Source organism: Nicotiana tomentosiformis, chromosome 11 (assembly GCF_000390325.3).
Source record: "Nicotiana tomentosiformis chromosome 11, ASM39032v3, whole genome shotgun sequence".
Taxonomy (NCBI): domain Eukaryota; kingdom Viridiplantae; phylum Streptophyta; class Magnoliopsida; order Solanales; family Solanaceae; genus Nicotiana; species Nicotiana tomentosiformis.
The window spans coordinates 57,633,984-57,650,399 of record NC_090822.1 but is presented as its reverse complement, the minus strand read 5'-3'; the positions used below and the strand labels follow the sequence as shown (position 1 = coordinate 57,650,399).

The 16,416-nt window shown below is 40.0% G+C and overlaps 2 protein-coding genes across 2 annotated transcripts; both read right to left on the bottom strand.

The window, feature by feature from the left end:
- Window positions 1-4,944: 4,944 nt before the first annotated feature.
- On the bottom strand, window positions 4,945-5,451 carry LOC138901503 (uncharacterized). Its single transcript, XM_070189275.1, has one exon. It carries the CDS (start codon window positions 5,449-5,451, stop codon window positions 4,945-4,947), a length of 507 nt encoding a protein of 168 aa, XP_070045376.1.
- A 3,191-nt stretch (window positions 5,452-8,642) lies between these two features.
- Window positions 8,643-11,968, bottom strand: LOC138901502 (uncharacterized). The gene is made up of 5 exons (XM_070189274.1): window positions 11,699-11,968; window positions 11,317-11,587; window positions 10,970-11,235; window positions 9,215-9,821; window positions 8,643-8,758 (listed from the first exon to the last, which is right to left on the bottom strand). The coding sequence occupies exons 1-5, from the start codon at window positions 11,966-11,968 to the stop codon at window positions 8,643-8,645; spliced, it is 1,530 nt and encodes a 509-aa protein (XP_070045375.1).
- Between the last annotated feature and the right edge of the window lie 4,448 nt (window positions 11,969-16,416).

The following is a 16,416-nucleotide window of genomic DNA, read 5'->3' as shown; positions in this document are numbered from 1 at the left end:
TGTCAGCTAAAGCTAACAATCCATCCACCATTTTGGGTTACCCTAACTCTAGTAACATCCTGATATCCCGCTTCCTCTTATACTACTTCTGTTAGCCCCCATAGGGCATAAATGAGATGGGTGTAGCCAATTGTACATACCTCTATTATTGTTGAAGGTAACTCAAAATTATTATATTCCATTACCTGAATTGTAAATACTGATAATCTTTATTAGCTGGGTACCTCGTACCCTTTTTCACCTTGCTTCTTTTACTTGTTGAAATTTGCATATACCTTCTGATTCTCTCATTGATTTTCACCATATGGGTGAATAGATATTCTTGCCTTAAAGCTCCTTATCAAGAACCTTACACGTCTTAGTACACACATGTTCTGCTGAAGACCTCACATTTATCCATCATAAGAATGGTGCAAAATCGAGTTCCTCTAACTCAACTCTTCCACAACCACGTGAAACCTCTTACCAACTGTCTTTCTGGATAGAGGCATCATCGTATTATCAATAAGATAGAGTTTAGGAAATTGAGTTCTTACAACTAAGCTCTACCATACGATCTAGAGTAAGAAGAAAGAGTGACAGTCCTAAATGCCCTATAGCCTCCTGCTTATAAGTGTGGTGCACAACACACCCATAAACAAGACTCTACTAGACACGGCTTGTAGACTCCCTAGGACAGAACTGCTCTAATACCACTTTTGTCACGACCCAAACCAATGGGCTGCGACGGGCACCCGGTACCTTACTCAATCGAGTACCAACACAACGTATCATACGATCATAGATAACTGAGCCGGAGAGGCTGTCGTGAGATAGGTAGAATACAACATGTAATACTAACTTATACATAAGGCATATGGACCTCTAAGATCAAAATACCCACTCGTACACTGAACATAGGCCGACAAGGCCATACAATCATTTACGTACATGACATCTATCTACAAGCCTCTAAGAATACATAATTGTCATAAAGGTCGGGATAGAGCCCCGCCATACCAAACAATACACGTCTAAATTATATTGACCAAACAAGTAACTCCGGAGAAAATGGAGTGCACCAACATCTTCTAGTGAGCTGATCGCCTACTTGGAGGACTCTCGATCTGTCTATTGAGACCTGCGGGCATGAAACGCAGCGTCCCCAGGCAAAAGGGACGTCAGTACAAATAATGTACCGAGTATATAAGGAATGAGAATAAGTAAATAATAGACATGAGAGAAACATGGAGTAAAAGAATCGACATGTACGTCTGCATAGCTCTGTGAATCATTTCATTTTTATAATGTCATGCATATGCGTAAAAATGTCATACCATGCATAGGTATATGTGTTCATAACATCATCAAGCCTCTGAGGGCATCCCATCATTTCAGCCACTATGGGCAAATTATAAACGTATACCAGCTGATCAGGTGGTGGTGCGTATATAATGCCATAACCTTTTCCCATATCCCATATACATATAATATTCGTGTATATAATGCCATCTAGTCATGGGTCAATGTACATGTATAAATGAATGAAATGCATATCAAATACGTCAATAAAATCTCTCGGAATGTCATAGGACCATTTTGACTTTGATTAATGTCATGAAATAAACTTTATCAACTTACGTATTTTCTGAGACCCATGAACAGATGATAGAATGATAAGACACCTGGGGAATCAAGAATATAGACACCCCTAGTATTTCTATGAATAGATCCATTTATGAAATTTGCGTATTTTGCTCGTTCCATTTGTATCATTTGGATCATGCCAAAAGGAAAGAAGGGATAGCCTTAACATACCTGAGTCGATTCTATTGACAATCCTCTAACACACGTTAATTGCGACAAAATACGAACAAGTTGTATGAAAAGCTCGAAGCAATAACGTTGCTTGTGTGAAGACCATCTTGGCTAAAACTTTTACTTAAGTGATTGGAATTAACTTAACTATGAAATGGGAAGTTTGACTGAAGCTCTTAGAAATAACGTTACTAATGTATGGAAAGCTTGGGTGATGTTCATTCATAAGTGATTATAATTGTTATCCTTAACTTTTTAGGTGGCCCTACATAATTAAGCTTGGTGTCATATTTCTTTCTTAGAGTGTGACACCTTGCAACATTTATTACTTAGTCATTAAATGGAAAGGGATGCTTGCCACATTGGGGAAAGGGGTTAAATCTTATCCCACTCTTTAATTAATCACCCACAACTCATTAATTAGCTAGGTAATGTCCCATTACCCAATAATTAACCAATTACCCACATAATTAAGAATTATCTCAATTTACTTAAAATACTACTCCCTTTTAACACACTTTATACACCTCACTATCATGGCCATGTGGTACCTTGTATGGTATTCGTCCATAAATACCAGGTATTTTAGCTTGGGACGTATTTTATCCCAAAATGTCAAACTTTGACGAAATTCATTTTCTTCGATTTGCTTACCTTCTCTCCTTCACAAATTTACTCATCACTTGTTTGAAATAGCAAAATTCTTATAACCTAAAAATAATCTCATTCTAGAACTTACGTCGATTAACTTATGATGAAACTTTAACGTATGAAAATGCGAGATGTAATGTCTCATATCCGAGCTTTCATCAATTTACTTATGGCGTACTTTTTACGTACGAAACCATGGGGTGTAACACTCTCAAATCGACCAACTCCGGGTCTGTGTACTGCCTTTCCTTTACTTCAGCTACGAGAGATGATTTTACAGTGCTTTCGAGTACAACTCCACCATCGTCAGAATCTACTAACCGAACCCCCAAACAAACCTATTGATGAAGCTATCTAGCTAATTCTATTTTCTCAGCCAATACATTTGCTATGATACCCATAGATTGGCGACTTAAGGCATTAGCTAAAACGTTAGCTTTCCCTGGATGGTAGAGAATGTTAACGTCGTAATCCTTCAATAACTCTAGTCATCGCCTCTGTCGCAAATTCAACTCCTTTTGCTTGAAGATATATTGCAGGATTTTATGATCTGTGTATACATCCACATGAACACCATATAAATAACGTCTCCATATCTTAATTGCATGGATAGTCGCAGCTAACTGGAGGTTATGGTTAGGATAATTCCTCTCATGCTTCCTCAACTACCTTGAAGCATACGGAATTACCTTCCCATGTTGCATCAGGACACATCCTAACCTGACACATGAGGCATCACAATATATGTCATAACCCTCTGGACCCTCTGCAAGTGTTAGAACTGGCGTTGAGGTCAACTTGTTCTTAAGCTCTTGGAAACTGCACTTGCAAGCCTCTATCAACTGAAATTTAGCTACTTTCTGAGTCAGCTTCGTCAATGGTGCCAAAAGGGAAGAAAAACCCTCTACGAACTTCCGGTTGTAGCCTGCTAAGCCTAGAAAGCTACGAACCTCTGTTGGAGTGGTAGGTCTAGGCTAGGATTTCATGGCCTTAATCTTCCGAGTGTCTATCTTTATACCTTCATTAGATACAATATTCCCCAAGAATGCTACAGACTTCAACCAGAACTCACATTTAGAAAACTTAGCATACAACTTACGATCACAGAGGGTTTGGAGTACTGCTCACAGTGGTCTACATGCTCCTCCTCTGAACGTGAATAAACAAGAATATCATCAATAAATACTATCATGAACAAATCTAAAAATGGTCGGAATACGCTATTCATCAAGTCGATAAATACAGCAGGTGCATTTGTCAACCCGAAGGACGTGACAAGGAACTCAAAGTGGCCATATCGGGTCCTGAAAGTTGTCTTCTGAATATCTTTCTCCCGAACTCTGACCTGATGGTACCCCGACCTAAAATCTATATTTGAAAAGCATCGAGCCACCTGAAACTGATCAAACAAGTAATCGATCCATGGAAGTGGATACTTATTCTTCATAGTAACCTTGTTCAGCTGCCTATAATCAGTACACATCCTCAGCGAGCCATCTTTCTTCCGCACAAATAGTACCAGTGCACCCCAAGGTAACGTACTGGGTCTGATGAAACCTTTCTCCAAAAAATCTTTTAACTGCTCCTTCGACTCCTTCAATTTCGCAGGAGCCATTCTATGCAGAGGGATGGATATTGGTTGAGTTCCCGAAGCAAATCGATGCTAAAATAAATCTGTCACTCTGGAGGAAAACATGGAAGCTCATGTGGAAACATATCTACGTACTCTCTGACTATTGGAATAGATTGAAGTGTACATATCTCAGCATCTGCATCTCTAAATGAAATCTGGCTGCCTTTGCTCGGCAATCAAATGTGGCATAGCAAGCTGCCAACCAGTCCACGACCATGATAACATTGAAATCCATCATCTCTAGCTCAACTAGATTGGCTGAGGTCTGACGACTACAAACTGTCACCGTACAACCTCGGTAAACCCATCTAGCAACAATCGGTTCTCTGACTGGTGTAGATACCGCAAAAGGATCACTATGTATTTCAGGCACTATGCCAAACTTCCCTGCGAAAAATGGGGTAATATATGATAAAGTAGATCCTGGATCAATCAAGGCATAATCATCGTGGTAGCAAATAGTCAATATACCTATTACAACATCTGGTGAAGACTCCTAGTCATGTCGACCTGCTAAAGCATAGATACGGTTCTAATTAACACCTGAACTGGAACCTCTGCCTCTACCTAGACATCTACAAGACGAAGACAGAGGCTCGCGCCTTGAAGGACGCACGGACATAGATGATCCTGCTGTTGAACTCGTTGGTTTTTCCATGCCCCCAGAATCCTACTTTGGCATGACATCCACACATATAACAAGCTTCGGAACATGCTCCGCATTGGCTAAGGTGTCCTCTACCACAGATGTCATGCCACGGCGGAAATGACCATGTCTTTCCTGAACCTTGCTGTCGCTACAAACCCGACACCCGTGAGCTCTTACATTATCCTTATTGAGCATATCGGTCAAACCTGTAACCCTATAACTGAGGCGGTGGAGGACTAGGTGGCCGTCCGAAGTACTGGGGCCTATAACTATGCTGAGATTGCTCCTGATACCTGGCAAATCTCATCCTCTTATGCTGCCCTTGCTCACTCCTCTCTGTACCGTGCTGTCGATGCCTGCCCTTTTCTATATTCTGGGCGAATGCCTGAATACGGGAGATATCCATACTATCCTGCAATGTAGCGGTGGCACATGCCTCGGTCAACTCTAGGGCCAACCCTGCTATAAACTTGTGGACCCTCTCCTGCATAGTAGCAACTATGGATGGAGCATATCTGGCCAATGAGTCTAAACGTTGACTATACTCTCGAACGCTCATATTTCCTTGTTTAAGGGCTAGAAAATGATCGACTCGAGCTTGTCGGATCTCCTGCGGTAAGTATTGGTCAAGAAAGGCATCTGAAAAATTCTCCCAAAGGACGGCTATATCTCGAAGTCGAAAAGTTGCCAGATCAACTGCCTCTTTCTCCGTGGGATGCATAACCCGAAAGATCCTGTGAAGTTGATCTATGAAATACCGTGGGTCCCCCCTGGTCTGTCCACATGATCTCTTGGGGACTCAAGGAAATAAACTCTCGGACCCTTGAACTCCCAAACACCATAGAAGATCCTGCTCTAGCTGGTACCCTAACCTGTTGCTGGGTAGATACCAACTGTGTCAACAAATGCACCACACCCCTCAAGTCCTTATCTGATGGAAGTGGAGGAGGAACTGGATGTGCGATATCCCTAGGAATCTCCTCGGGTGGTGGAGGAGCCGGTAATGGCTGATTAGGGGTCTCGCCCTGGGCCTCAAACTGGGACCTATCTACTGGGGGTACCCTATTGGTCCCCTCACCCACTATTGTATCTCTCCTCTAACTAGCCGTATTCTTTCTAGCCACCGGCATCTCTATATGAAAAAACCAATACGTAAGTTTAACTCAAATTTCCTATAACTCAGTTCTACAACAGGACTTAGATTTGAAAGAAGGGTAACCAACTCCTAAATGCCTTGTAGTTCTCTACTTATATAATGTGGGGCACAATACATCTCTAAACAAGACCCCACTAGACACGGCTTGTAGACTCCCTAGGATAGAACTTCTCTAATACCAAGTTTGTCACGCCCCAAACCTGGGGAGGCAAGACCGGCACCTGGTGCCTCACTTAACCGAGCATACCAACCTGAGACTGAGGGACTCTGAACTTACAATGTGATACATTGGCCAAAGGGCCACATTACAGAACAATTGTGAAACAAAAATATAAAACTGAATGGAGACTAACTCTATATATCAAGCTGAACTCGGACAACACCTATTGAGAAGGTCTACCCGTCTGTCTATCTGAACCTACATGCACGAAATGCTGCTTTCCAAGAAAAGGGACGTTAGTACAAAGTAATATACCGAATATGTAAGGCAATAGAATAACTGAAAGTCCAAACTGAACTAATAATATAATAACTGAAAGTAACTGGGAGTCAAAGATGAAATGAAGATATACTTACCTGCTGATACTGACTCAACTCTCTCAACATAGTAAAGAAAATAGCTGTCCGGCCCTATAAGGCTCGGTACGTGTAACTATTCGACCTAGTTGGTCCGCTCAAAGGTGCTCGGCCATAATAGGCTCGGTATCTCGGTCATTTTGAGCTCGCTCGTAGGCTCTCGGCCATAGTAGGCTCGGTATATAACTTACCATCTGATCAGAGGTTGCCCAATAGGGGCCTGCCCACCGATTATAGCTCGATGGTGGTGAAAATACTGTAATACTATATATGTATAGACCCTCTGCTCTCTTGATTGGAAGAAGACAGTACTAAACTGAATATAAAGTATCCATAGGGAAGAATACTATAACATATGACACTAGGATAATGTACATAAGTTCAGGAATACAAACTTCTCTTTATGTCTCATTATCAAACGCATGTAGTTACGGGATCATGCCAATATGAAGGAAAGGTTTAGCCATAACATACATTATCACAATATTTTCAATAACAACTTTGAACTAATCTCTTCGCACCATAATCTACAATAACAATAATAATACTATCATTAAATTATGAAAAGTACAACTATCGCACAACGAAAGATAAGCTTATTTTATATTAAAACGGGCAGCATCTGGCCTATAATCTTCACTTCCTTCCAATTCGAGATAACACCAAAAACACAAGAACACAACAATAAAAATATATATACATCATTTTCCAACTTTATATCCATCACAAAATACCACAAAACAGCCCAACACACCCCAATCTCTTCATACACAAAACAACAACCATAGTAGTGTCAAACAACCCAAAAATGTTATGACGAATGACCAGCCCACCACCCCGCATTTATAGGGTGTTTCTCCACACCCTTTCTCCTTCAAAACTCCATAAAATGGTAGAAAAACACACAATTCAACAACTACACAAAACAGCCCACAAAACAGTTCACTACAAGTTGAATCACTCGAACTCACGACTTCCAATAACTGCCCCATGAGTTCTTACAATTATAGAACGAATTTCTATACTTTTCGAGAAGAAAAAGTGGATGAAATAGAGAAGTATACTTACCTTATTTGTTAAATATCTCAGTTCCTATCTTGGTTCTTCAACCATTAGGTTTTCCTCCAACTAGAACTTGAAAAGAAGAGAAAATCATTTTAGGATTTGTGTTGAATTTTTGTGAGAAGTTTGCAAGGGCATATGTCTGATTCTTTTTCTCTATAATGAGTGTAATCTATGTAGGAAATAAGACCTTAAAAGGTCTCTTTGTAATACCCGAACTATCCCATTTTTGGACATATTTGGTCCTTCCATTTAAGCAAGTAGGTGTGTCACCTGCTTGTCACCTATGCAGTATGCGCAGTCTCGCAAAACCGCATATATCTCCCTACTCCAATGTCGTATTGTCAAACAATTTAATGTGTTAGAAACTAGACTCATAGATCTTCAATTTGAGGGATGTATCACCCCGTAACTCTAAGTATATTGGGAGAAAAGATCAGTGACATTAGACCCAACTTTCAGTAAAACTTATGAACGTAACTTGTGACGACTTTCATCGACTTTTGTTCCACAACTCGCTTGACTTCAAACTTAACACATGACTATCATATGACTAAAATAACTCATAACATAACCTTATTACCATGTTAATCACCCTAGTCTCATCACAAAGGTACGGGTTATAACATTCCCAACTTGTCGACTTTCGACGAAACTTATTTTCTTAAATTCGTTTACCTTCTGAACCTTCCAACCTTCTTGATACTTGTTGTTAATGATCTTAAATATTTATAACCTCAAAGGTAACATTATTAACTAACTTTAGTTCAAGCCCTTTAATTAAACTAGCCAATATTATAACTAGCTCAATTCCTTGTTAGCCAGGTTTTCCTAGACTAATTCCCTCTTTCTCAAGTTCGAACCAAGTAAAATAGGCATGAATCAATGTTTGCAACCATTAATTCTATAAATAATGCATAAAAAAGGCTAAATAATAAATACTCAATCATAAACAAGCACTAAAATTAATAACCCATAAGGTTTACACACTGGGGTTGGGTCACAACCCTAGAGAAAATCTAGCTACTCATGCTAAAAAGTGAAGAAAACAAAGAAGAAGAAGTAATTAAATCCATAAACTGAGATTAAATGATAAAACTAATGATTTTTCACTCTAGTTACATTGGAAGATGACAAGCGTTCCCGAACACGAACCGATATGGAGACATTCTGATAGGTCTTTTGTAACCCGTCCTATAAGCCCATAACGCATCATCAAGCTTCTTCGACCAATCTGTCCGATTTGCATTCACCGTTTTAGACAAGATACTCTTTATCTCCCGGGTGGAGACTTCCAATTGACCACTAGCTTGTGGATGATAGGGATTCGTAACCTTATGAGTAACACCATACTTGCTAAGTAATGTTTCAAAAGCCTTATTGCAAAAATGCGACCCCATCGCTTATGATTGCATGTGGAGTACCAAATCTTGTAAAAATATTCTTCTTCAAGAAAGCCACCACACTTCTCGCCTCATTGTTAGGTAAGGCGACGACCCCAACCCATTTGGATACATAATCCACCGCGACCAAGATGTGAGTGTTTCCACAAGAACTCACAAAATGGCCCATAAAGTTAATGCCCCAAACATAAAAAATATCAATCTCCAAGATGGTTGTGAGAGGCATTTGGTTTTTCTTTGAAATTCCACCTGCCCGTTGAATTCATCACATCTTTTAACTAAATCACCTGCATCCTTATAAAAGGTAGGCCAATAGAAACCACAACTTAGAACTTTGGATGCCGTTCTTGGTCCACCATGATGACCACCATACGATGAAGAATGACAAGCACTAAGAATATCACCTTGCTCTTCTTTCGGTACACACCTTCTAGTCACCCCATCCGTACAAATCCGGAAAAGGTATGTCTCATCCCAATAATAATCATCACAATTTATTTTGAGCTTCGTCCTTTGGTTTGAAGAGAACTCATCCATAATGATACCACTCACAAGGAAATTTGCTAAGTCCGCAAACCACAGTACCTCTTTCATTGATATTGCCAAAAGTTGCTCATCGGGGAAAGAGTCATTGATTTCAAGGCCGTCGTGTGGCCTCCCCTCCTCCTCAAAATGAGACAAGTGATCCGCCACTTGGTTTTCACTACCTTTATTGTCTTGAATGTCAATATCAAATTCTTGCAACAAGAGTATACATGTCATCAACCGAGCTTTAGATTCCTTTTTACTCATAAGATAGCCAAGCGCCGCATGTTCCGTGTGGACAATAACTTTGGAACTCATCAAGTATGGACGAAACTTCTCAATTGCAAATATAATAGCAAGGAGCTCTTTCTACGTAACGGTATAATTGACTTGGTCACTATTCATCGTCTTACTAGCATAGTAATCTGGATGAAAAACTTTCTTGATACGTTGCCCCAAAACAGCCCCAACCGCTATGTCACTTGCATCACATATGAGTTCAAAAGGCAAGCTCCAATTTGGAGCGGTAATGATATGACTGGTTGTCAACTTGAGCTTCAATATTTCAAAAGCTCGCATACAATCATTATTGAAATGAAACTTGGCATCCTTCTCAAGGAGCTTACACAATGGGTTCATCACTTTAGAGAAATCTTTGATAAAGCACCGGTAGAAACCCGCATGGCCTAAGAAACTCCTCACACCCTTCACAAATGTTGAGGGTGGAAGCTTAGAAATCACCTCAATCTTTACCTTGTCAACTATTATTTTTTGTCAACTTCAATTCCTTTCTTTGAGATAATATGGCCAAGGACAATGCCTTCCTCAACCATGAAATGACATTTCTCCAAATTGAGAACCAAATTGGTCTCTTCACATCTAGCCAACACTTTGTCCAAATTTGCAAGACAATCATCAAAAGAATCCCCAACCACCGAGAAGTCATCCATGAAAACTTCAAGGTAGTCCTCTACCATGTCCGTGAAAATAGCCATCATACACCGTTGAAAAGTCACCGGTGCATTGCACAAACCAAAAGGCATCCTCATAAAAGCAAAAGTACCTTAAGGACATGTAAAGGTTGTTTTCTCTTGATCTTCCGAAGAAACAAGAATTTGGTTGTAGCCCGAGTACACATCAAGTAAAAAATACAAAGCACGTCCGGACAATCTATCAAGCATTTGGTCCATTAAAGGAAGTGGAAAGTGATCATTCCTTGTGACCTTGTTGAGCTTACGATAATCCAAACAAACTCTCCAACCGGTCAGCGCTATTGTGGGAATCAACTCATTCTTATCATTGGTAATAACCGTCATGCCCTTATTCTTTGGGACACATTGAACCATAGAGGTCCATGAACTGTTGAAGATGGTGTAGATAACCTCGGCATCCAACCTTTGATAATCTCCTTCTTAACCACTTCTTGCATAGCCTCATTGAGTCTTATTTGATGTACAATGGACGGTTTAGCACCATCCTCCAACTTCATATATGCATACAAAACGCGGGGCTTATACCCGAATATCCGCCAAATTCCACCCAATAGCCTTCTTCCTCTTTTGCAATACCGCCAATGTGGAATCAGCCTGCACGTTAGTCAAACAAGAAGAAAGAATAACGGGTAAAGTAAAACAAGGGCTAAGAAATTCATACCGAAAATGTGGAGGCATTGGCTTTAACTCCAAAGTAGGTGGCTCTTCAATAGAAGGCTTTGTAGGATGATTCTTCCTATTCTCAAGATCCAATGACAATTTCCAGGGTGCATAGTTGTACGACCCCATTCCTTGCAAAGAGTTCATACACTCCATGAAACCATCCATCTCATCATCATCAAAGTTGAGCAACACGGCTTCCAACATATCACCAACATTGATTGTAGCACTTGTATCATCAATAATAACATCGGTCACCAAATCCACAAATGAACACATCTCATTGCTATTTGGTTGCCGCATAGACTTACACACATGGAATACAACATTTACAATACCAACCCGGAAAGTGAGTTCTCCAGCTTCCACATCACAAAGATCCTTACCCGTAGCAAGGAAAGGTCTCCCAAGATTAATAGGCACTTCATAATCAACTTCACAATCTAGAATAACAAAGTCCGCCGGAAGAATGAACTTATCAACCTAGAGCAAAACATCCTCAATCACTCCCAATGGCCTCTTCATGGTACGATCGACCATTTTCATCCTCAAAGGTGTGGGTCTTAGTTTCCAAATTCTCAATGTTTTGAAAACCGAATAGGGCATCAAATTGATACTCGCCCCAAGATCAGAAAGAGCTTTAGCAAAATTGGCACTCCTAATTGTACAAGGAATCGTGAAAGTATTGGGATCCTCCAACTTAGGAGCCATCAAATGAACAATTTCACTCACTTGATGAGTGACTTTGATAGTTTGAAAATACATTGACCTCTTTTTGGTCACAAGAGCTTTCATAAAATTTACATAACCAGGCATTTGTTCTAAAGCTTCTACCAATGGCACATTAATAGAGAAATGCTTCATCATTTGAATGAATTTTTGAAATGATTCTCACCATTTTGCTTTGAAAGTCTTTAAGTATAGGGAGGTGGAGGCTTAGGCAATAGTTCCTTAGCCTTTTGCACTACCGGCTCCGGTATGTCAATGATGTACTCCCTAGACGGGTTCACCTTTTCTTGAGTCTCTTCCAAACTATCATCAATGTCAATCTGAACCTCATCACATGCTTGAAAATCATTGAATGGAATTTCCTCCTCTTGCATCACTTGGTCATCATCCACAAGTTGCCTTTCCTTTGAGGTGGGTGCATTCCCGCCTCTTTTACTTCTTATTATAACTTCTATGGCATGCCCCGTATTGTTACCACCCTTTGGGTTCACAACCGTATCACTTGGCAGTGCACCCTTAGGGTGAGTATTAAGAGCTTGAAAGATTTGCCCCATTTGAACTTCAAGATTACGGATTGATGTGGTATGTGAGGCAAGTTGGACATCCGAATCAGCATTCTTCTCCATCATTTGTTTGAACCTGTTCTCAATATGGCCATCTCATTGTTTGAAGAGCTTGAATAATGGGAAATATAAGGAGGTGGGTTTATGGGTTATTGATACATTGGGGGCCTTTGAAAACCTGACCCCCGATTTCCTTGATTATTTCCCCAACCACTTTGATTGTTGCCTCCCCAATTTCCATGGTTGTTTCCACTCCAATTTCCTTGATTGTTATTGTTATGCCAATTCCCTTGATTGTTAGAACTCCAATTTCTTTGGTTATTTTGCGGTCTCCATTGTTTTTTATTCTAGCCTTGGAAGTTGCTCCTTTGTCCTTAAAATTGTTCACATATTGTACCTCTTCCTCTTGCTCATGATAAGAATCATCTTGATAAAAATTACCCTTGGTCCTCTTCTTGTTGACTAACACATTTACCCCTTCCATGGAATGAACTTGCTTAGGAGCTTAAACTTGATTAAGTTGAGCCTTTGCAAGCTAAGTCATTGTTGTTGTCAATTTGGAAATGGCTTTCCCATGGTCTTGCAACTCTTTGTGGAGGTGAATCATGTTGGGATCACCTTGTGGAACATTAGCTCGGGATTGCCAAGCAGAAGACGTTTCTGCCATATCATCAAGAATCTCACATGCCTCCGCATAAGGTGTTGTCGTAAAGTTGCCATCGTCCAATTGATTGACCACACAATGATTCGTAGTATTGATACCACGATAGAAAGTTTGTTGGATCATATTGTCGTTCATATCATTGTTCTGGCACTCCTTCCCCATTGCCCTATACCTCTCCCAAATCTCATACAAAGGTTCATTGGGCTCTTGCTTGAAATCCTATATTTCATCCCTAAGAGTAGACATGTGCCTGGGAGGGAAAACCTTAGCAATAAACTTTGCCACCAATTCATCCCAAGTATGAATATAATGGTTATGCAAGCGTTCCAACCAATCTACAGCTTTACCCTGTAGAGAGAAGGGAAAAAGCCTTAGCCTCAAAGCATCATCAGATACATTTGTTTGATTGCTCCCCCAACATGTATCCACAAAGCCCTTCAAATGTTTATAGGTATTTTGATTTGGCGCAACGGTGAAAAGGCCTCCTTGCTCTAGAAAAGTGAGCATCATATTGGTAATTTTAAAGTTTTCCGCCCTAATGCGAGGGGGGACTATTGCACCTGTATAACCTTCATTGGGAAAAATTCAGTGTTGCGCCGTTTGTAGATGTGGTGGTGGAGGCAGGGGAGGTGGGGCATGTTGTCTTGTTGACGACGGCCTCGATGATTTGGTTGTGGCACTTGAGGTACATCATCTAATTGTTCCTCCTTGTCGTCCAACTCACCCAATGGCATATTTCCAAGCTCATTGTTCGCCATCTTGTACCTATGATTTCTTCAACGAATTAGTAACACGGAAGGGAAGGAAGATATTTGAAGAACACACTCAAATATATAGCTAACACCGTCAAAATTCCCCAGCAACGGAGCCAAAAATCGATCCACGTCCAATCCACACTCAATAGTGAGTAGAAATGGTCGTTGATATAAGAGTACCTAACAAAAGTCGGGGTCGAATTCTACAGGGAGTTTGTAAGGGGTGTTAGGGTAGATACTTGATAAGAGCACGTGAAACAACTTAATTGCACTTCCAAACAAAGGGTGATTGTTTTCCAATTCCAAAATTAACATTAACAAAATTTAAACTAATTAGAAGATACTAGAAAGTGAAAATTTATTTTTGATGTTTTTGATCAAATGGGTAAAAGTCTGGGGATGTAACCTTCGCGTAGGCGCTAACCTAATGGGTAAATCACGTTAATGCTTGTTTTGTTGATCGGAGTGTATGCTAACTCTCAACTCTCAAGTACCCACTCAATACCTCTCGGTTATATAGTGGTTATACCCAAATTAGCTTTCTCAAGTCCAATTGGGTATCAATTCAAACAATTGATATGAGCTCAAGTCGGGTTTTCCCTAACTCTAGTTCAAACTCTTTAATTAAACTAGCCAAAATTTTAACTAGCCCAATTTCTTATTAGACAAATTTCCCTAGACTAAGTACTTCTTTCTCAATTAAGAACCAAGTTAAATAGGCATGAATCAAGTTTGCAACCATTAAATCTAGAAATGATGCATAAACAAGGCTAAATAATAAACACCTAATCATAAACTAGCACTAAAATTAATAACCCATAAGGCTTACACACTAGGGTTGGGTCACAACCCTAGAGAAAATCTAGCTACTCATGCTAAAAAGTGAAGAAAACAAAGAACAAGAAGTAATTAAAGCCACAAACTAAGATTAAATGATAAAACTAATGATTCTTCACTATAATTGTCCCTATAATTAAAGCTACAGCAGATTAAAATTCAAAACTTGCCCTAAAAAAGTGTTTCCCGTATATTTATAATGCCCTAAAATTTGCTGACAATAATGCCCTTCCGGAGGTTCTACGGCCGCACAATTCCATGTGCGGTCCGCACTATGCTTCTCTTATTCAGTGGGTGGAATATTTCAGCCGCACAATTCTGTTTGTATATGCACTTCAGCTTCTGTGGCCGCACTTTTCCATGTGCGGTTCGCATTTTGGCGAGGCTTCATACTTGGTCTTTTTGTAGCTTCTCTGAACTTTTTCCAATCTTGTCACTGTGACCAGCTTCCGCTGTCGCACAATTTGGTGTGCGGACCGCACTTACTAGAAACTCCTCTGAGGCTCAAGTGTCTTCTCTACGGTTGCACGTGTATTTATGAGGATCGCACTTTGTTCTGTGGCCGAAAAATTACTTCTGCGGACCGCACTTTGGCATGCTACACTCCTTCTCGCCTTTTTGTGCTGGAATACTCCTTTTTGAGTTAGAATTCTTCGTTATGGTCCAATTTTCTAACATACCTGCAATTTGCACAATTTTATTAGTTTTGGGAACAAAAATCAACACTTTAGGACTAAAACTATAGCAAGAAGGTATTAATAAGTGCTTAAAATCCACACTTATCATGTGCAAATAATCAAGTAGCCTCACACCCCGTCATAGCATAAGTAAGAAACAAATAACATAGACCATGGCACGAATAACATAGATTATGCCCGATGATATACCCACGGTAGCAATTGCGTAAGAATAAGCGAACTTGATATGATACAGAATACATATTCGTATTAGACTTACAAATAGCCCCCAAACCAATTCCGATCATTCCTAAACAGGTATATAACCTTCCAAAGGTCCATATCAACCTACCCCTAACACATACCCTCAACTATCCAGTTCTTAACATATCTTCACAGTCCATGACCAAGGAATAGTCTGCCTACGAGAACATTCAGTCTCTAAACCTTATGAATACCAGATTCTTCATATCTGATCCCAACTCCACCAATCAAACGATCGATACATCACTCATACTCAATCATCTTACAAAAAATACTCACATAGATCTTGTCACGACCCAAAATCCCAACCGTGGGGTCGTGATGGCGCCTAACATCCACTTTCTACGCAAGCCAATGTTAGCTAATTACTTAACCAGTTTTCACAAATTATAACAGAGTAATGATAATTAACAACTGATAAACTCGAAAATGAACGAAGTACTTATATAAATAACACAGTACTAAATCTACTCCCAGAAATCCGGAGCCACAAGTACATGAGTAACTAGAATACTAAAAATACAGTCTGAAATAAAGTACAACTGTTTGAAACTAAATAATTAGTAAAACATGATAGAAGGGGACTTCAGGGACTGTGAATGCCAGAAACTCTATCTCAAGTCTCCTAAAGCAGTTGAATCCTAGCAGTCTCCGCTACGCGCCACTAGGACCAACACCAGGATGTGCACAAGAAGTGCAGAAGTATAGCACGAGTGCAACTGATGACATGTACTCTGTACGTGTCGAGCCTAACCTTGACGAAGTAGTGACGAGGCTATGGCAAGTCACTCACAATAAAACCTGTACGAATTTATAATAACAG